Source organism: Aulostomus chinensis, chromosome 20 (assembly GCF_037954235.1).
Source record: "Aulostomus chinensis isolate RoL2024-O1b breed Wild chromosome 20, RoL_Achi_v1.0, whole genome shotgun sequence".
Lineage (NCBI taxonomy): Eukaryota > Metazoa > Chordata > Actinopteri > Syngnathiformes > Aulostomidae > Aulostomus > Aulostomus chinensis.
The window spans coordinates 2,710,689-2,732,568 of record NC_141339.1 but is presented as its reverse complement, the minus strand read 5'-3'; the positions used below and the strand labels follow the sequence as shown (position 1 = coordinate 2,732,568).

General features: G+C 44.1%; 1 protein-coding gene across 6 annotated transcripts in view; it reads right to left on the bottom strand.

The window, feature by feature from the left end:
• Positions 1 to 1,491: 1,491 nt before the first annotated feature.
• The window catches only part of fam49a (family with sequence similarity 49 member A), a 35,732-nt gene continuing 15,343 nt past the window's right edge, over positions 1,492 to 21,880 (bottom strand). For 2 of the 6 annotated variants that reach the window (XM_086188878.1, XM_086188881.1), the window contains exons 2-13: positions 17,618 to 17,673; positions 16,884 to 16,979; positions 11,388 to 11,467; positions 9,352 to 9,473; positions 8,948 to 9,053; positions 8,410 to 8,546; positions 8,227 to 8,304; positions 7,867 to 7,983; positions 7,554 to 7,633; positions 5,531 to 5,657; positions 5,386 to 5,456; positions 1,492 to 2,787 (exon numbers count right to left, since the gene is read on the bottom strand). In XM_086188878.1, coding sequence (XP_086045004.1) covers positions 2,724 to 2,787; positions 5,386 to 5,456; positions 5,531 to 5,657; positions 7,554 to 7,633; positions 7,867 to 7,983; positions 8,227 to 8,304; positions 8,410 to 8,546; positions 8,948 to 9,053; positions 9,352 to 9,473; positions 11,388 to 11,460 — 975 coding nt within the window. In that variant the 5' untranslated portion in view covers positions 11,461 to 11,467; positions 16,884 to 16,979; positions 17,618 to 17,673 and the 3' untranslated portion in view covers positions 1,492 to 2,723. Of the gene's footprint in view, positions 2,788 to 5,385; positions 5,457 to 5,530; positions 5,658 to 7,553; positions 7,634 to 7,866; positions 7,984 to 8,226; positions 8,305 to 8,409; positions 8,547 to 8,947; positions 9,054 to 9,351; positions 9,474 to 11,387; positions 11,468 to 11,780; positions 11,861 to 16,883; positions 16,980 to 17,617; positions 17,674 to 21,880 lie in introns of all 6 variants that reach the window. The other 4 variants (XM_086188882.1, XM_086188884.1, XM_086188883.1 and 1 more) reach the window with 3 other exon arrangements.

Here is a 21,880-nt window from a genome sequence, read left to right as displayed (position 1 = left end):
TTCTGGTCATTCAGAACTGGCCCTGCACATCTGGGCTCCTGCCTCCCAGTGAGTCAACGCTGAGTTATTCATGGAGGCAGCAACTCCCCAACACCGGGTTTCCTTCTCTGGACGATGCTGAGCCTGAACCTCCTCGCTGGCAGCCTCCCAGGTTCCTGCTGCCTGCACGTCCTCCATGTTTTGAGTCATGAGGTTAACAACTAGCGGCTGAACCAGGGTCTGATGAACATCTCTGTGGATGAGGAGCACGACACCTCCATGGTCTCCTCTGCTGACCCTGCTCCTTCAGTCCCGCGTTGGTCTAGTTGATTTCTGAAGGTCGCCAAACGCTTGTGTGAAAAACAAAGTAAAATCTTACAAGTGGAAACTTTTGTTTTTTGTACATTCTACCACTTGTGATGATCTAATGTGTCTTGACAGGTTTTATTGAGTGTAGTGGAGTCAAAATGTGCCTGCAATTGAAAAAGTAAACTTTCACCTTCTACGTAGCAACGGCCTCCATGAGAGCTGCCCCCCCCCCCCCCCCCACAAGGGTTTATACACTTATCAAACTTGCAAAAGGCCCAGACATAACCTGGAAGAACCAAGCACGAAATACTCTTCTTCTGTGGTATCTTGGTGGAATCTGAATCAGGTCAGTCTTGAGACTGCGGCCCCCTTGGTGCTCCACGCGCACCTCCTCGCTCTGTTCATCTGCTGGCACCTGTCGTCAAACATTTGTCTGTGATTAAACTACAGCCTGTTAGCGTGTGATCGCAAACGCCAGCCTGCTGTCTCACAAGGTTCACCGTGAATGTGTAGATTAGTTTCATATCGTGACTGAGAATGATTTTTGCAGGATTCCTGCTAATTATTATTATTATTATTACCAAAAACAACACATTTAACAAATATATAAACATGGTTCAACACAAAAAAAATGTATTTGAGTGTATGAGCAGGTTTGGGCAGATCAGGTTCTTGTGTTCAATCAATATTTGATTTATGTTATCGGGTTACTTTGTAAAAAAGAGAAGTCAACACAAGCGTGAGTCTGTACAGGAAGGGTACCACCTTTATTAGCCGATCCACACGACCCTTCAGGATGCAACACAAAGCCAAAGCAACTGCCATCAACAGTGACTCACAAGAACGGTCAGTTCAAGACAAACCCGGTTTCTCATTGTTCAACACACAGGAGCAAATCTTGGGCCAAGAGGGAAGCTTCGTGTACATCAATCATGACGGAAAAAAGTCTTCAGTCAGATATGAAACATCATTCATACAGCTCGCTTTGATCCTCGTCACTGTACAGTTTTCTCTCATTGCATAGAAAACATAGCAACCAAAGTATGGCTCACGGGTGCGCACACACACACACACACACACACACACATATATATATATATTACTAAATACAAGAAGATGACAAAAATGAACAACATGAACGAGGATACCCAATATGTTAATTAACTGAACGAATACATACATCAGAGAGCAGGGTTGTATTCATGTGTGGCTTTCACATGACCTTCAATCACACCAGTTATACACACCAATTAATCTGCTATTTGTGGCTGAGGAGACATCTGTGTGTGTGTGTGTGTGTGTGTGTGTGTGTGTGTGTGACATCAGTGGAATATACAACACACTGATGCAATGGCGCCCTGTTAGAATTATCATAGTTTACAGGGGCCATAATGGATTCATGTACAAATGAAGAGCCGTTTAATTACTTTGAATAATTCCCCTCCTTCCCATTCGCGTCCAAGTAAATGATTCCTCTCACCAAAGTAGAGACGGACGCTGACAAACAGCAACGAGTAGAAACAGAACACGGAAAAAACACGTGAAGGAGATGATGGATGTGCTTTTAAAAATAAACTTCTCACTGTGTTGAGAATCACACCATTTACTAAGAATTTAACAGATTTTTGGCCTTTTGAAGAAAAAAATGTTTATTACAAAAAGCACACAGATTAAGAGAGAAGTCACTTAAAACATGGCAAAACACGCCGCCACCTTCATGCACTCTCACAAAACCACGAAATAAAACGGTTGTTTGGCGACTGATTACCGACGCCGTTTCCATCGTCTCTCTTCAAGCACACGTCAACATAATGGGTCCTCCTGGATGTGCATAGCAAGTCTGATGTTCACAGATTTATTCCAACAGGTTCACCAGGGCCAAGAGAACAAACACATACAACTATAAAAACAACCTTTAAGTTCTTGGCGATACATCAACCAGCCGCGTTCCTCACCTGCTCTCACCATTTAGCCCTTCACTGCAACCGGAACATCTTTCAACTTGTCACAAATCTCACTCTGTGTGCACCAAGTGATAAAATAGGATGATATAGTTTCACTTTTTGATGTTAAATGTGTTACAAGAAAGAACCATCGAGAAATCTGGTTTTCCAAGAGCTTGAGGACATTTGTATGCTGCCTTGACTGAATTTTCAAGTGCGGCTTGCAGAAAGCTCTGATACGTAAGGCTGACAGGCATCCGCACCCTGTTGTGCTTAAACAGCTGTTAACAGTAGAGGCAATTCATGTGATGATTTCAGATTTTCTTAAAAAGTCAAAGGAACATGTTTAGCTCTGAGGGAATGACTATGCAAATACAAACAAGTATTAACATCGAGTCTTTTTAAATAATGTAAACATATACATCTTATTTGAGGTCAGCGCATTGATCCTCTTCATATCTTTTAATATTGAAAAAAACAAAAAGAAGAACATTACTGGAGCATCGTCCGGATGTTTTTTGGAGTGGACTCGTCATTCAGGTGTTTTGTGGTAAATCTAAAAAGAGACAGAGAAAAAAAATCCAGCCGTTATTGCTCAGAGCAAATTAACGCCCTGATTAAACCATGAGGAGGTCAAAGGCCTCGTCTAAGAAGTGGATCTCAACTTCAGCTGCCACATTAGCAAGGTAGCAAAAACTTCACTTCCCACCTCAGGAATAGAGCTCAAGTCAACAAAGATGCAGACACTGATTCAAACTTTCATGTCACACTGGCTGAACTATTGACAGACCACTGACTGACAGACTTCAGCTCCTTCAAGCTCTGCAGGTTCTTCGTTAACCAGAACCTAGAGGAGCGAACACATCAGTCCAGGTTTACCTGCTCTTCCCTGGCTTCCTGTAACATTTAGAAATAGACGTTAATGTCCTCACACACAAAGTGTGTTACTAACTCCCTAGTTAGCTACATTACTAACTCCCTAGTTAGCTACATAACCAACTCCCTAGTTAGCTACATAATTAACACCCTAGTTAGCTACATAATTAACACCCTAGTAAGCTACATAATTAACACCCTAGTAAGCTACATAATTAACACCCTAGTTAGCTACCTAACCAACTCTCTAGTTAGCTACATAACCAACTCTCTAGTTAGCTACATAACCAACTCCCTAGTTAGCTACATAACCAACTCCCTAGTTAGCTACATAAACAACTCCTTAGTTAGCTACATAACCAACTCCCTAGTTAGCTACATAAACAACTCCTTAGTTAGCTACATAAACAACTCCCTAGTTAGCTACATAACCAACTCTCTAGTTAGCTACATAAACAACTCCCTAGTTAGCTACATAAACAACTCCATAGTTAGCTACATAAACAACTCTCTAGTTAGCTACATAAACAACTCTCTAGTTAGCTACATAAACAACTCCCTAGTTAGCTACATAAACAACTCCTTAGTTAGCTACATAAACAACTCCCTAGTTAGCTACATAACCAACTCTCTAGTTAGCTACATAAACAACTCCCTAGTTAGCTACATAAACAACTCCTTAGTTAGCTACATAAACAACTCCCTAGTTAGCTACATAACCAACTCTCTAGTTAGCTACATAAACAACTCCCTAGTTAGCTACATAAACAACTCCATAGTTAGCTACATAAACAACTCCCTAGTTAGCTACATAAACAACTCCTTAGTTAGCAACATAAACAACTCCCTAGTTAGCTACATAACCAACTCTCTAGTTAGCTACATAAACAACTCCCTAGTTAGCTACATAACTAACTGCCTACATAGCAATATTACCAACTCCCTAATTAGCTACATGAATAACTCCTTTCTGAGCTACAGTACCAACTCACTACTTAGCCTCATTGCTAACTCCCTACTTAGCCACATCGCTAACTCCCTACTTAGCTTTTTTGATAACTCATTGTTTCCAGCAACGGCACGACGAGGATCGGAGATGCAGCTTTTATTAACTGTGCACACAAAACCTGTGGAGCACATTAACGGCAAATATCAAGTACGCAGCTCGCCAGATATTTCCAAGAGAAAGCTAAAACTTGTGTAATGGAAAATATAGTATCACATTGTGTTTTTTTATGTTTGCACTATGTTTGAACTTTCTGGTTAAGTGACCTCAAGTTTGAGACGGCCGTGTGTCTAAAAACGTCTCGCTAGACTTCTTGTTTCTGCATTGAGGCGATAAGTTTTCAATGTTCTTGTTTCTCTGAATTTTCATGTCTGGCAGTTCTGCAAGCTGACAGGAGTTCAACTTCTACTTCCTCTTACCTACGACAGCAGATTTTCTGTTCATATAACCTTAAGAGGTAATCTTAAAGTAGGTGGGTGTTAATCTGCCCGGCAACAGACTGTGTAAAAGTTTAAGTGGCTCTGTAGTCTGGATTCTTCTTCAGCACGCGCTCGCTGTGTGTTGAACAAACTTTCCTCCTGTGGGACTGAAGAACTGCTCAGACTCAGCAGCAGTTTGTTTGAGGGTTGTTTCTGGCTTTGTACTTGCTCTCTGCTGCATTTGTCATGCAATATGCTATTTTATCCATTTGCTGTGGTTCACTCTAAAATGTTTTTACTGAAATTTTAGTTCCAGTCTTATGATATGCATTCTGCTTTAACTCTGTTCTTAATGTTCTCTTTCACGAGATTTTAATGCTCTTTTCCCTTTGTTGTAAAGCACTTCAATTTCTGTACAAAAACCACCATAAAAATTAAGTTGTTCATCATTATTATTATAATAATTAAATGCACTACAACAGTGGATGATTACATACAGACGCTCCCGCAGAGGAAGCCAGAAACTGACCTAAACACTTTTTTTCCGTATCATTTTTTTTAGATTCTCTCTCCAAAATCTAACTTTTCTAACCACTACTGTCATGGAAATTTCACGTCAGGTGAGTTTAATCAACTTACCCCCATATAGCAGTCCCTCGGTGTGTTTAACACTCCCTTTCCTATCTTTCCCTTTCCTTTAGACTGTGATACAATAAGATGAGCTTCAAACGTTACACTAGTAAAGTGAGCATGTTTACCTTCTGCTCACCTACTGGGGCCTGGAGCGTGAACACCTCTTATACACTTCTACACCAAAGACTGCGCTCAACGACATGGAAATGCAGTAACCTACTTGAGGGCGTTCAGCAGCCCCTCCACGTTGTCGGCCGGCTGGTCCTTCAAGACTTTTATGCAGCCTTTCATCTGGGAAGAGATGAGCAAATGCGTCAGAAACAGGGGCACAGCGGTTACCGGGATCATGTGAACCAGCATCTTACATCTATCTTGGAGGATTTGTTGAAGGCACCGTTCGGGTGGACGTGGTCATAGAGGATGATGACGCCGACCATGACCCTCATGCAAAATAGGAGTGTGTCCTCACTGCTGAAACGACTTGAATATTCCCTAAAGAAGGAGGGAAAGAAGGTCTCAGAGGACAGCTACAGGTCAAGAACGACAGGCCAACGTGTCATTTAAAAAAAAAACACAAACTTTGGGGGAAATAAGCTCATTGTTCACCAGAAAACAAAATTGTTAGAGTCCTGGAGTTTTCTTATGCAACGCTGCTGCTCTCTCAATGATTTAGTCCGTTTATTTGTGGGGTCTGATGCCATCAGTTCCTCCTTCAAGACTTTCCCCGCTGGTAAACCCCTGATGTGTTTTGTCGTCTGGATCTGCCTCTCCTCAGTGGAGGATCCCAGCAGGTTCTCATCTCCGGCCTCGTCGGCTCCACACATTTCTAGCTCGTGGGCGGCACTTGTTTTGTGAGGCCGTTTCTGGACCGGGAGGTAACCTACATGTTTTATTTGCATATTACACACTAGCGTTGTCAAAAATATCCATTCATCGATTAAATAATCGATTTTGAAAAGTAAAAACGGTACTAAATGGCTTTTCAATAGTATTGATACTCTACCTGCCTCCTTGGTTTATACATGCGCTGCCGCCGCCGCCAACACACACACACACACACACACACAGACACACACACACAGACACACAGAGGGCTGCCCTCGGGAGCGAGCCATCGTGCAGCAGCCCCTCCCCTCCTGCCTCGCTCACACAAACAGCGCTGGCTGTATTTTTTTGTAGAGTCGTCGCTCGACGTGTGTAAGCTGCCATGAGATGGCGTCTGCAGGACCTTCACAACCAGTTTTAATCAATAAACAAAACAGCTGAAGTGCAGTTTGGAGGTTCTTTGGATTTGAGTCGGATGAACAAGGAAAGCCAAAGGACAGCAGCAAGCCGATATGCAAGGGATGCAACAGAACTGAGCCGACAAAAGGAGGGAACACGGCGAAGGTAGCAAAGCTCCTCCAAGACAGACACTGGTAGACACCTGAGTAGATTTAGAGGTCCGGAGGCTGGTAACAGTAGAACTTGAAGTCCGTGTTGCCTGGAGTTATCACATCTATCGGGCTTTACTTTGACGTGTTGTCTTGTTAGCGAGCGCTGGCTAAAGCTAATGGACGGTAGGTTACATATATTAAAACTTATTTGCATACTGTTAATGTGTACAGAACAACTTGAAAAAGTTCTCTACCTCAAGAATAAAGTTCTTTATTTTTCTTTAAATAAAAAACATTTTGCACTAAATACTGAGTGGCTGCTTGGTATCGCAAATTGAATCGAACGTCAATATTTTTTAAAATATCGTATCGAAGTCTGAAATCCAGTATGGTGACAACACTGTTACACACTCATGCAGTTAAATACCGTGAATGTCCCTGAGCCTTAAGGGTGGCAGCCCTGGTGTGTTCAACATTCCAGGTAGGACAGAGTCGCTGTGGGATTTTTATTTTGTTTGTCAGGTCGTTCAGAGAACTTGGGGCAAGACAGGAAAGTTGTTCTTTTTGATGTTTTAATGGTTTGTCTTCGTTCTCACACCTTCTCTTGATTCCTTGCCTCGCTGTTGTTTGCAACCCTTAACTCTTGTTTCACCCGTGACTAAAAGCTTTCACGCCGCACCCGATTTCCCTGCACAGTTACTTTAGGTTGCAACAAAGATTAAGACCCTTCTCGCCTCAGTGCTGCATCTTAGGGAACCACGCCACTTAGATTAGCACAGGGAACGATGGGGGTGACAGACAAAGACAGTATTTCCCAAAAAGTTGGCGAGTTCCTTCTACAGCCATCAGAGTGCTTATTCTCCAATATACTTCAAGCTTTAGTGCAAATGTTCAACAATTTGCCTTCAAATGAATGTGGGAATCCTGACGTGGTGGCTCACGCTTGAGAACTTATCAGTGTATGAAAGGATTTACATCTTTGGACAGTTGCCGTAGACGAGCTGTAACTCACGGAGTCTCCAGCATGACTTTACAGACGCTGGCCATGGTGCTGAGACAGTCCGTCGTGTTCTCCAGGGGAAGGGTCTTGTTCTACCGAGAGCGCAGAAGAATTCGTGGAACAATCATTAGCTTCTACAATGATGACGAGAAATTCATTTCTTTAATCTTGCTGTTGTTCTTCTAACACAAAAGAGGAAATATCAACAAAAGGACGAACAGTGAAGATGAACGGCCGTCTTGAAGACTTTAAAACGTAGAGGGGAAATGAGTGACAACACTGAAACTGTGAGAGTCACAACTGTGGGAGACCTCGGCGTCCTCACCTCGGTCACAAAGTTTGTGGTGGCGTTGCTGAGTGTTTTCAGCATGGGCGTGGCCTCAGCGTAGAACAGGGACATCCTGTTTGCCATCTCATTGTTGACCTCATTCTCAATATCCAGCTGTCGGTGCAGAAACAAACGTGATTTTAATGTTAATGTGTCCTACGTCAGAAGAGAATCCCTCCCATTTTTCCAGCTTTTATTTGACCTCCTCCTGGAATCTGATGTGACAAAACAAAACACGTCCATACACAGCGAACACAGAAGGTAAAGCATATCAGAGAGTGCCGAGTCCTTCCTGTATGTGTGGATTCAGGAAACTGTCTGAATCTGCATTCACCTGTCCATTCACGGACAACTCACATTCATGTTGTTGATGCGGTTTCGACTGATGGTTCGCCTGTAGTAGCTGAAGTCATTCTGGATGGCAGGAATTCTCATCTGTAGGTAAACAAGTGACGAAAGTAACCACCATAAATAAAGTGCTGAGGATGAAGTTTATGTCAGGGAGGCGGCATCAAGAAAGGCCACAGGAGTGTCAGAGACCTTGAGCTCGTCAAAGCGCAGCGTGAAGTGAAGGATCTCAGCGAACTGCTTGGCCAGCGCCTGCTCCTTCTCCAGGTGCTGAGTGGGCGTGTAGGGCGGACAGGTCAGGGACTCCAGCAAACTCTGCAGAGCCTTCTCTGCACATGCATGGACACAGACACGGCGTCAGGACGGATTTGCTCGTGCGCATTTTTCAAAGCAGACAAGGTGTCACATGACATGATTCTGAAAGCTTCCTGCCGGTGAAATTAGTACTGCGCATTTTCTAAAGTGACAGCTTTGTTCTCAACAACATTAAGAACAACATCATCTTACTCTTCATTTTTTCTGCCCATAAAGTCAAAACATTTCTCTTGACTAGGTCAATAACGTAAAACTACATAAATACTAAAACATTATGACCCAACAACTGGATCAAATGTGCAACTTCACCAGGAAATGGCCTCATAGCGGTTACAAATGTGTGCCTTTGATGCAATCTTCAAAATACAAATATTCTACACCAAACCAAAGAGTTGTCTCTGAACCGTCTCCACACCTAGTCGAAGAGAGAAACTGTAGAACTTCTTGAGCTTGATGACAAGAGGGCAGACAGAGTTCCAGGCTCGCTCCTGCAGCATGAGGTCGTTGGGGTTTTGAATTGCCTAAAGAACACAAACAGCGATGCCACAAGAGAGAACAGTCATGATTAAAGTCGCAATAACGGTTAAATCCACCCAGAAGTGAACCACAGGCAATCGAGTGGTGGAGGATTTGGCTTTTCTGGCTTGTCCTGTGTTTCAGTGCAGCATGATGCTCTCTCTTTAGTTTTCTACTATCCTCTGTACTGCCATGAGGTCAGCAGATTCAGCAAGTAAACAAGAATATTGGACGCTGAAGGGTAAGAGCAGGGATCCTGGGTCGATACCCTGGGGCTGAGGGTTCTGTGTGTGCGCTGCTTACATCGCGGATCTCCTGGCCAGCTCCTTTATACGCCTGCAGGCCCGACAGGATGTTCTCCGAGTCCTGAAGGACCGAGTTCACCTGGTTCCACACCTCACACTCTCCCTCTGTTGGCTGAGCATCTGACGCCGACACAAAAACCCAATTAGCTAAGCAAACAGTCGGCATACAACACAAACACCTCTAAACCTTTTACGGTTACTTGATGTGAAATTGCTTTGAGTAAATAACAGATGATGTTTTCGATCATCATGAAACACTCGCTGGGGGAACAGGGGCGTGAGTGCTGAATGTTTCTGCAATTTTGACCAAACGTCACACTTCATCTTCATTTCTATTGGGACTTCAAAAATAAATTACAAAAATATTCAGCGTAACGAAGAACGTATGGATCCAAACTTCAATTATTTCACTTCAGTCAACATTTTTAGCCTTTGGCACACACAGTTTTTCCAAACGTGAGTCTGCTAGCATCACAACGTCACTGATAAGACTGGGACTGCTGCTCTGCTGTCCACTGAAAGGCTCCACACCAGTTTCAAAAGTTACACTGTGACTAAAAACTCTGTTCAAGTGTGAAATATGAGCTCTATGTGTTGAAAAACTATAAATGTTTGACTGCAGTGAAATGTTTCAGTGTTATTGCAGGACAGTCTAACCCAACACATGCTGGAAGAAGCTTCTGGATGGACATGAACAACCGCAGAATCTGAACTCATTTTGCGTTTTATAGACATTCATTTTTGGTCATCCAGTGAGGAGAACTCATGCACCAGCGATTAGGAAATATGGTAATATTTTAAGGAGAATATAAAAGCTCTACCATAGAATAAAGGCTTTAGTTACCGTGACCACAGAGAGTCAAACTTTACTCGAGCTGCTCTAAATATAAAGCATCAGAGACATTAAAAGTCTGCGTCTGGGGTCTGTTTTGCATTTCAAAACCCTTCCACTCCCATCATTTCCTCTTTGCTGAGTAAACAAAGCCTGAGGTTGGCTACATTGTGAGAGTGGCTCAGACGCTGTTGCAGGGGCAGATTCTGATTTCTTTCACAAGGTTTAAGGAAAAAAAGAAGAAAGAAAAAAGGCCGGAGAAGATTTGTGTGCTGTGTTAGATAATGACCGAATTTGTCTTGTGAGCATTATGAAAGACTTTTCTCCTGCAACAAGTTTTACCGAATGTGGAGGCACAACTTCTACCTTAACAGCTTGTTCATGATAAAAAAAAAAACAATTCAAAGTAACAAGAAACCAAAGTTTCACAATCATGTTCAAGAGTGTCTTGATCAATAGAGCGACGCAGGTATGTCAACAGGAAGTTAGCATCTCCGTGGGTTCACTCGACCGAGAGCCAATGGGATTTTCACATCAGATCCTGGCTTATTCAGGATTGGAGAGTTTTGTTTGGCAAGATCATTTTCAGAAATGAACTCACCAGCTTGAGGCTATGAGGGAACTGCGCCACTGACGCATGACTCCAGCATCAGCACAGCTAAGCTGCAGGCTTCTTCTGCTTCACGATGACGATGTTTAAGCGCTGGAGTCTCGAGCAGACACTTGTTAGAAGTCGCCAATGCGACAGAACCAAGTTATAATATCTCAAGCTTGTTCACCACCGGCCTCACCCACTGACTCGGAGACGAGGGAACCGGACGCTGAAGAATGCTAAATGTTTTTTTTAGGACTCATTCTTGCGTCGCTCTATAATGAATTTGTATATAAATGTGGAGGAAATGTTATGGTTGACACGAGGGGGGGGGGCATGCATGTAGACAAGTTTGTACAAGCAGACAGCAAAGGTCAAGGGTCAGCTCCATTTTTTAGTCAACTTGACATGGAATGAATGAATTTTAAAGCCAGAATTAAATCAATCAAGAAATGTAAAAAAAGACCTTTAAAATGGCTGTCAATATTGAGAGGGGGTAGGCTGACAATTCAGTAATTGAAGCGCTGACCCCTGACCTGTCCAGTTGGACCAGAGGGGTAAAAGGACAAGGGGGGGGGGGGGGGGGGCAGAAAAGACAGGCTTAGCTCACTTTCAAAGTCAAGAAAAAAGTTTGGCCCTTGTTCAAGCTCTGTGCAAGTGAGCACTTTTAGCAGATTCCCCATTAGGTTTCTGCAAGAGAGGAAAAAGGCAACAAGAAAGAGGAAGGAAGAAATGTAAGAGTGATGTTGAAAAGTCACCAAAAGGTTATTTTAGCAGCGATGGGAGAAACTGCAGATCAGAGCCGAAAGAGGAGGAAGTTGTGTCTGGGTGAGAGACGGGGGGGGGGGGGGGGTGAAGGAGGAAAAAGAGGAGCAAGAATGAACTCCTCCACAGCTTCGTCATCGGGAGAAGAAACCTGCTAACAGAGAGGAAACAGCTGAGTGGGTTACACCTTCACCCCTCCCCCCATACTCTCTTTGTTCCACTCCTCTGCCAGACTTACTTTCAAAGTCCAGGAAAAAGTGTGGATAGTTCTCTATTTCCCTTGTTAGGACTTTTAGCAGGTTACCCATTCCAGCAAACCTGATGGTTGAAATAGAGCTGTGAAAAGACAGACATCAACAACAACAACACGGCACACTCAGAGGCACAGGTGCCTCACCATCAGACACCACACCGTCAGCTGAAAACGTCTTCATCGGCTTTCTCAACAGAGGTTGTTTCTATTAGTTACTATGGCAGCCAGCGTGGCCATGGCAGCAGCTCTTTTATAAAGTGTGTGTTTCTGACCACACATGCAAACATTTGTAGCAGAGTCAAACCATTACAGTCACTGGGTCCATTTACAGCGTTTAAAACCCCCAGTTGGCACTGATTGAGAGCAAGTAGTCACGCTGCCCGCACCAGAGCCGGCGACCTCTGGGCGGTGAATTTCAAACAGGAGTTACACACCTCTTTATAGTCAAAGGAAAGATGTGAAGTCGTGCATTCATTCCAATTTGCATTTGAATCCTAAAAAAAAAAAGTTGTTTTTTTTTAAACACATCTCCTATGAAAATGAACATCTCATTTAAAAAAAAAATGAAACAAGAAAAAAAACAGAAGTACTACTAAAGACAGGATGAAGAAAAGACTGGGGATGCACGAGGACATGGATTCATCACTGGTATCACTCGTCTCGTGCCTGGAGCAAACTGGAGACCCGTCAATTCTGAACCGTTGGTTGCCGGTGAGTCAGAACAACACTGGTTGTCACATATGGAAGCTCATTTTGCATGCAAGTGTGTATTTGTGGAGCGAAGGTCAAACTCCATCCACCCTCTCTGACCAAAACTGGTGAGATGATGAGGTAATCTCTTTGCTCCTCCTCCTCCTGAAGTCAGGCCCTTCCGATTGTGGCCAGACACGGGGATGTCGTCCTAGCGGACAGTTGGGCTGTAAAGGTTTTATTGGAGACAAAAGGTAGGTAGCAATTTCCAGCGTGAAGTCTCTCTCCTTCCCTGTGGAGGGAGGGTGGTCCCACACTCTGTAATCACAGCGGGCCTGTAATTTACACGAGCGTAGCATGAAGCCACGATTACGTTCAGAGAAACTATGTACCAGTGCTTGATGGAGATAAAAGTAGAGGAGGAGTCAAGTTCAGACGGATTCTAAACAAAAACATCCGTATCTAGTGGGAAACACGAGGAATAACACAGCAGAATAAAACACAGATGCATTTAATGAAGCGTCTTCATAGAGTAGAGTGGATCATAAGTCTCTTCTTCTCAACCGCAGAGATCTAACCTCCCCGGACTTAAGTCATAGTGTGAAGTGACAACAAAAGAGACACTGTGCAGCAGCGCGCGCATGATGATCACACTGCGCTTCTCTTCACAGCCTCCAGCAAGCTGGAGACTACTTTCAATTATTCTATTCATCCCTCAGACATTCCTACATAAGTGACAATCTACATTCAATCTGCCTGCATGTGTTCCCACAGTAACAGCTCTGATTCAGGAGTTATCAAACAACTCCTTGGGTGTAGGGTTATCCTGCAGGATTCACGTCACGACGAGAACTGTTGCTTAACGTTTGCACCAGAAGGGGGCAGTGCTGCCTTACTTTCATATCCCCCTCACAGGGACGACAGTTGTAACTTGATGGTGACATGTTGGTACATGTGTTGCTGGAGGCTGAAGCCAGATTTTTTCCACAGGAGCCCAAACCTGCAGCAACCACATGTTCTGTAAACGTCTCACTTGCCTCAATCATGAGCCAAACACTGGTTCCACTACCCTCAGGTACAAGCAAACCACCAGCACTCCCAGCCGGCTCAACTTTTCAACTTCACATGGGGGGGGGGGTAGACCAAAGAGCATGAGGTCCAAGATTAAAATACATCAAAAATAAAACGCTTTGAAAAACGTTTGCACCTCTGATAGTGAGAGATATCTTGAATTTTCAAGCTTTCAAATGATCTCCAAAGGAGGGTTTTATGAGTACACATGCGTCGTGACGTAGCCGGCAGCTACAGCGGTTGGTGCACAGCGAAGGGCGTCCATGCTGACTGCTCTGGTGGATTGTATAAGGCGGCAAATGAAAAGTGAAGTTTCCAAATCGGCTGCAGAAAAAAAAATATGTAGGGATGACAGTCATAACAAGGAGAGAAAAACGTGTTGGTCAGGACGCAAAACTGCCTCTCGTCCAGTGGGGAGGTAAAAATAAGTCAGAGCAAACTATAGTTTATCCCAAACAAAGACTTGAGAAATCTGACCCTCGATCTGACCATAATTCAGAGGAAGTAAATGTGTGAGGAGCTAATTCAGGCCTCCAATAATACCCTGCAGGAGTTAAGGTGCAGTTAAGACTGTGCGCCCCCCCCCCCCCCCCGCCAAACCAGCTCCAGCAGCATTCTCCACTACTCCTCGCTCCTCATGAAGCCCAGGAGGAAACCACACAAGACGGCAACGAGCAGAAAACAGGGCATATCCTCAGGAGGCTACAGATGAAGCACGGGAGAGGATGAGAATCTGTGTCAGCCTCCTCATGCTGCTTTAGTTAAAGAGCAAAACAAGGAGAAATGATAACACTGTGCTTCTACCCACATTCTGCTGCACTGGTTGATGCAGTGTTTTATAGAACGGTCAAAAACAACAGCAACAACAACAACCAGGCAAAAGAAAAGACTGAGGATGCATCCTTGCATCAGCCGTACAAGTACTCACAGCATGAATCAACACTGCAGGTCAGGTGTAACCGATGCCAGGAATGGTGAAGTTCTGAGGGTAAATTCTCAGTCTCACCCCCTCCCACTCCAGAGAGGAGATGACTATCAGCCAAAAATGCTGCCGCCATCGGAGGTCGACTCACCACGAGCGAGCAGGTCGTAAACGATGGCATCTGCTCCTGTAGAGGCCTCAAGTTTAATAATATCAACTGTGTTTAAAACAAAAACTGGTTTTATTAGCAACCTCACTGGGAATTGTGGCTCTACACACAATCCTACAGAATATCAGCACCCTCTCTGATCGGCGGAGCACGCGGTTACTACGGAAATGTTTACTGATATATCACCATCGGCCATCTTGAGTTTAACGAGTTCCAGCGATTGTTTAGGAGGAACCTGGCGGGACATTATTTCACTTTCTGACCAGAAACTTGTAACATTTTGGTATTCAAGGTTTACTGACGTCGGTTACGAGTCAGCTAGCGCATACAAAATGGCGAGTTGGTCAGTGAATGTTATCTTCAACAACTTGAAGGTAACATTTGAGGCTGGCGGGGCGAGTAGTCCCTTAAATAAATACGCCAACAGTCTTGAACTCTGTCTTGAGCGCTGTCCCATTACCAGCCAGTGTTTAATTGAACTACACAACTTAAATGTAGCGGTTTTTAAATGTCAAAATGTCAGCGGTGAACAATTATTTCTAATCTTTCTGAAAGGGTGGTGCTTATTCCACCTAAAAACTCCCATGCAGGCTCATGTTTAGTTTCATGTCCTGCACACAGCTGGGTGAAGCTCACATGGTCTCTCTGAGCGGCTCAACGCGCATCACCTGATCCAGGTTCAAAACCCTCCTCCGCACTTGGGTTTGAACTCTGTTTGGGAAAATGGGATCGCGGCATTTCTTAATGGGATCGCGACTTCTGACAAGACCAAAGAAGAATGAGCACGACCAGAGCAGGCAGGCTGTTGCTAGGACGCAGCTCTGTGTCTTTCAGAGGGATTGGAGCGACAGTTGTGGACTCGAGAGTGTCAGTATCATCTGCTAGCTTCCAACCACAGACTTGTAGGAGCACACACACGTGGATCAGCCAGTGTTACAAGTAGAATAACCAAAGAAGACAGGGACTCCAGGTGATGAGCAGCACTGGTCCACTGGAAATAAAACTCACCAACTTTGCTTCCACTGAGCTTTCACAGAATCCTCCGCAGCTCCCTGACAAACAGGAATCTGCTGTCTGTAACCTTCAGCCGTAATACCAGACAGGGAAGGAAAAACTACTGAGGGAATTTTCTTGTCTGCTCAGTTCCTCCTTCACAACCACTTATCAATATGGCCTGGACTGAAACTGTGGAAACTTTGACTTTCCCCTTTCCCGAAGGATAAAAAAAAAAAAAATCAGCTGACATGGGTTAAATGAAAGTGGAAGAGCACAAACAGTATACCTTATAAAGGAATATTTTTGTGAGAATGTGCTGAGGCCACATTAAAGGAAACATTTAGGTCGTGCGTAGCTAAGATAGAAGACATTTCCTGTCATGATTCCCTCACAAGAAGGCAAGGTTAAAAAAAAAAGAAAAAGGAAAAGAAAAAAAAACCCTGGTCACAAAAAACACAGTGTGGGAATTATCAATCAACTTTAAAAATCCTAAATAAATCACCTAGTCAGTAAACTCCCTGCTGAACAATTGGACCTATATCAGGGTTGGATGGTGCCACCAGTAATTCTCTGTGACGAAAACTACAAGGCTAACTACCCGCACTTGCTTTTAAATGGTCTACTTACTTAAAAAAAAAGGTCCCAGCAAGGTTGCACTTCAGTCTCAGAGCTATCGGTGCTTTATAATTAAAGCAGGCCCTCTGTATTTAAAAACACCAGAAGGAATGACACCCTAGAATTGACTTCCTGTCTGTCTGTCTGTCTGTTTGTTTGAAAGAACCTCTGCTGAGAAAGAGACAGACAATATATTGTCTTAGAGTAGCCGATTATTAGACGTGAGAGCGCGAGTCACCAGACAAGCTCCCAAGTTATCATACATCAGAAAACGGCATTTAATTAAAGTGTCACGGACATTTTTCTTCGCAAAAGACACGGCGGCAGCAACGTGGTGTAACATTTGTGAAAGGCACGTCTTGGTAAGAGGAGTTCTTCACATCCAGTTACTGCTTCCACTCCACAGCTGTTATGCAAAGGACATGCTTATTTTCATTCTCTTAGTCTGACACGGCCTTTGGCATCTGTAGGCTACAGAGAGGCCCTTCTCACTCACACTTGTCAGTTATAAACTGCATTTGCTGGGAGCAGAGAGTGGTAGAGTCCCTCATCTCTCTTTAAAAGGACAGTCTGGATCTACTGAAGAGGGGTTGAATGAGGGGGTCGTCCGTAGGCCGGGTTGTACCTTCAGGAGATGTGGGTCAGTGTGTCTTCAGGACCGGGGAGCTGACTGCAGCAGCTGCTCTGACGCTCGGCCCTGCACTGCCGTGTTTGAGGGGTCCTGTGAAAAATGGATCTCAGCTTTCTAAATAAACACCCACCAGGGAAAGACACAAAAGCAAAGGACGTACACGAGCGTACGATAACGTTTTGGCCTCCTTACTCATCGCCAGGCAGCTCTCTGTCTTGGCTGAACAGTTTTCAAACGCTGAAGCTGATTTTTTTTGTTTAGGTGGGTGTTCATTTAGGTGGCGGACCGTGCTGCTGTTGCTCTCAGCAGGGAAGTCACACATCCACTGAAGGGAAAACCCTTACAGTGGATGACTTCCTCATACAACCCCATCTCAATAAATCTCAAATATACCTTTGATACCATCAACCGATAACGTGGCTGACGACCGACGAAGGGAGTCGCTCAAACTGTGCTTGAAGCCACTCTCTTTCCTTTTGGAGGAAACTGACTTAAAACAAACAAACAAAATAAATGGAAATGAATACCCGGCATCGAATGGTTTCAGGGCCGTAATTTGAATGTTTGTCTCAGATTGATCAGCTCTTCAAGGGCTAAGCTTTGGGCTTCATTCTGCAAGTGCTTACTCATCCTCATTTTAACGATCTGCACTGCAGGATTGTTGCTCAGCTGCTGAAAGACGACTGTACCCGTCTGACAACCGCTCTGATGCGTGCGATGTGTTTTACCTTCTCTGGTGCAGAACCTCTGGTTGCTGTCTATATCATCCGCCTGATCTTTGTCTCTGAAACAAGAGAGAAAACCATTTGTGCTCCAGTCAATACGGATCGAGTGGAAGAGAAAAACAGTCATTCAGCATGTTTTAAAAACCTGTATCTGCTGCTATGTGCATACCAAACACGTTCCACATAAACCAACTTCTCCTTTTTCTCCTGACACATAAAGACATTCAGAGAACAAATAGAACCCTTCCCCCATCACACAACACACACCATTGAATTATTCAGAGCTGAAATCTACACCCTTGTCTGTTACATCCAAAATAAAGCTGATTAAGCCTCCGTCTGTGGCATGTTCACTGGAGTATTAAGTATCGTGTGACAAGCAGAGGCTGCTAATGGTCACTGGGATGCAATGCAACTCCCTCCGGGGTGAAAACAGAAATAAATGAATAGATGTCACTGTCGTGTTCTGTCATAAACAGGCAAGATGCATATTCAATGTGATTTATTACAGTTAAACCAACATTTCCTCGCTCGACAAAGCAACTCTTTCTATGTGCCAGGTTCATTCTCCAGGCTTTAATGTCATTAATAACAATTCAATAGGGGTAAATAAGCACGTCTCCACAAAAACATTAACACAAGTCAACTGTGTTCAGAATTAACCTTGAAAATTGTTCTTTTTCCTTCTGGAGCCACTTGTTTTCAATCTCTTAATGTGATTTGCTTCCGTGACAGGAGCAAAGGCCGTGCACACACATTTGGAAAAGCTCCTCAGTCATGAGACTGAGATTGGAATACTCCACGTCTGAATGTGACTATTGCTTCCTCCGACGATGACCTCAGCATCATCAGTTAATGCCGTTTACATGGCAAGTGTCTTATTCAGAGAACCGTCTGATTTGAGCAGCATCAGAACAATGCTGTCCTACCCACCACACCTGAACCCTGAAACCCTTCCAACAGCCATCCATCGCTGCCATGCAGGTGAGCAGTTCATAAGGACGACAAAAGCAAAATTTCATCTCTCAACTTGCTAACTGGACCCTAAACTATAACCAGCAAGTGGAAGAGGAGGTTCTGCTGTTACCTCCTGAGGTCATTCAAAGCCTCACGCACCTTCATTTCTATCCGTCAAAGAGAAATAATCCTCACTTCTCTGTGCTGACCCCAATTCCTCTTTGGGACAATAAGTAAAGCCGAAGAATAAGGACAAAGAGGTGGGATGCTGCAGATGGACGGATGGATGCCCAAACGAGAGACGAGATGCTCTCCTTACATGGGCATGATAGTGTGTGGCAGCTCCCCTGCGGTCTGACACACACCAGTGGACTTCACATCATGCTGGAGACGTCATGGACATGCACGCATTTGCCAAAACACCATGTGGACAGCACAGACAGAGCGCTGGTGAGAGCAGACACATCACATCACACTCACTTCACTTGTTAAATAACCAACGTCTCTCTTTGTCTACGTCTGTAGAGGTTTTATTTCCTCCTTCCCTCACCTCCTGATTTCTTTTTCCCTTTCACTTCTCTGCTTCCTCTTTCAGACCAAAAACCAGCCGCCTACGCAGCCCGAGAGAGAGATAGAGAGAGGACAGATGTCACTGAGCAGTCGACTCATTTACCCTGTGACGCTGAATATGATTAATCAAATTTACAGAGGCTTCTCCTCATCAGTTGATTAGCTGATATTCTACATCACAAACAGGCCTCAGTCAGCGAGCCAAGTGGTCGTCCACCCAGCTCGTCGTTTGGCCAGAATGTTCGCCTGATGAGCCAGCCGTTCTCTGCACTGTGCTCGCGCTCAACCAGGAAATGAGCAGATGAGCGGGTCAGTTACGTAGACACTCAGCGAGTTCATCTGTCAATCATCACAGCAGGTGGTGGAGCCAGACAGAGAGGGAGATGCACACAGACTCATAGAAAATAAACATGTTTTTCAGGAAATATTAATTGAAAGCTAAGAGTGGAATTTTCCAGTGACCCCGCAGGAATAATACCTGGAGTAATACGGGTCATTAAGTCCCACTGGGAGCAATTAAACAATAGGATTGCAGTGATTTTAAGGGACTGCGAGGTACAGCGGGTTTTTTTTTTTAGCCTATTTTGGAAAATCAGCATTATGAAATTAGTCCCTTTTTTTCTTTATCTCGGTACATGATACAATCTTGGAATTCCTACGTCTGAACAAAATGGGGAGGCTTTCGCCGCACCGCTTCATTTCAACTATGAAATATCAGAAAACGTGCTGGTTCATTGAGACATGCAGCTGTCGCTCTCGCCGCAATCTACCGGTGAGGAGTGGTCACTCAGGTAACTTAAGGGACCGACGAAATACTTGGTGTGTATGAATAATAGTGACGTGCTATGGAGTTCTATACTATGTTTACAAAACACTGAGGAAGAACAACTTATTTGTAAAAAAAAAAAAAAAAAAAATATTAATTTGCAAGAAGCAGACAATAAAAGCACTCTGACTCTACCAGGGTTGAACTTTATTCAGACTTTGTTAGAAACCTCAGTATTTTCTCTTTAGAGCATCAGGCCACATTATAAAGCATCACTTTTGACAGAACTGTCAAGACCAGAGGGAACGGGATCAGACTATCATGCATGCACAGGTCAGCTTCAGCAATGATCCCTGAAACACACCTGACAGCCTCCACCTCTCCTGCCTGAAGGCTTTTCAAACTCCCGCCTGGACAAACAAGACAAAAGCAGAGAGAAGAGGAGAATCCCTCCGTGTGGATGAGCCGAGGACAGGTGGTGACTGACTTCAACTGGGGTTTTTTTCCTTTACAAAACCAACACTCATGGCTATAAAACACGCATGAAAACATTCACACTCTTTCATGCACAACCCAACGCCTTGCTGAAAAAGCCATCAGTGTCCATGGTGACAGCAGGGACATCCGTTAAAACAGGGGACACGTGTGAGCATGATAGAGTGGAACCCCAGAGGCCCCACACACACACACACACACACACACACACACACATACATTCAAACACACTTTGCTCTTCAATGGTTTATTGTTTATAAATAAAAAAATAAAAAAGGAAGGTGTGTGTGATGAGAGCTTCTGTCACTTCTGGTTGAACGTCTTGCAAGGCAGAAGCAAAACCGACTGAGCGGAGACTCAGGAGTGAAAGGCTGCAAACGTGTGATGCTGATAAGACAACAGGAGAAATCCTCCCGGGGGGAGTCGTTCTTCAAATAAAACCTAAAAGAGAATATCACTGTTTCTGCAGTGCCACGATGCTGAAGGGAGGAAAGCATGACGGGAGGGAGGAACTGACTAAAGCAGAGCAGAACTGAGCTACGCGGACGGTGTCGCAAACATCGCACGAGGAATTGTTTCAAACGGGAGAAGGTAAAATGTCTCTTTCAGGAGCATTGACGTGTGTGTGTGTGCGTGTGCGTGTCATGGAAACAGCACAGTGACATGACCCAGCGAACATCTCACTCACAAAGTTTACACAAGAATACAAAAGACTCGATAACCTGCACTTCACCAAGTTAAATAGACCGTAACGGTGAGCGTTCTCGAGTCCCTCTTATCAGCCTCTTATCAGCTGTGTTTTCTCAGAGAGTTTACAGGCCGCCATCAGTGTTAAACCTCTCGGTGCACTCAATAAATCCCTGAGCACATATGGTAATCTAGTGTAAATACAGCTATTTGTCCAACAACAACTTTCAGAGTGGTCATCTTGATAACGAAGCAGAACCTTCAGTATTCTACGTCGATACAGAGCTACGCCGGCTACGTTTCCCCCCTGGTTTAGATTCTTTTTGTGGGGTTGGAACACTGGCAACAAAATTCTTTTTAGCATCCCATTTTGGTAAAGACCAGGAAAAAGACTTAGATTTAGCTACTTTTTAAAAATCAAAATCGTAACTTTACAGCCTGTTGCTTTGTGAGAAAAACTACTTTGTTTTGCCACTGGCGTCAGAGCCAATCAGGAACTACAACACTGCTGGGCGGCAGCGGCGCAGCTGAGATTGGTTGATTACTTTCTCATGTTTTGGGTAGGAGGGGATCCAGACAGCTGCACGACTCAACCCTTTAACTTGCAAGTTATCAATGGTAAAAAAAACAAAACAAAACTTGTCATAAAACTTTAAAACAAACCAAAAAAAAAAACAAAACAGAAAAAAACCAACATGGTGGAAAGGCATTCATCGACTTGCAACGAGAGGGTTTGGGTGAATATGGACGTCGGGGGCGGGACTCCCCAGCTTGCTGGTAACACACTGCCT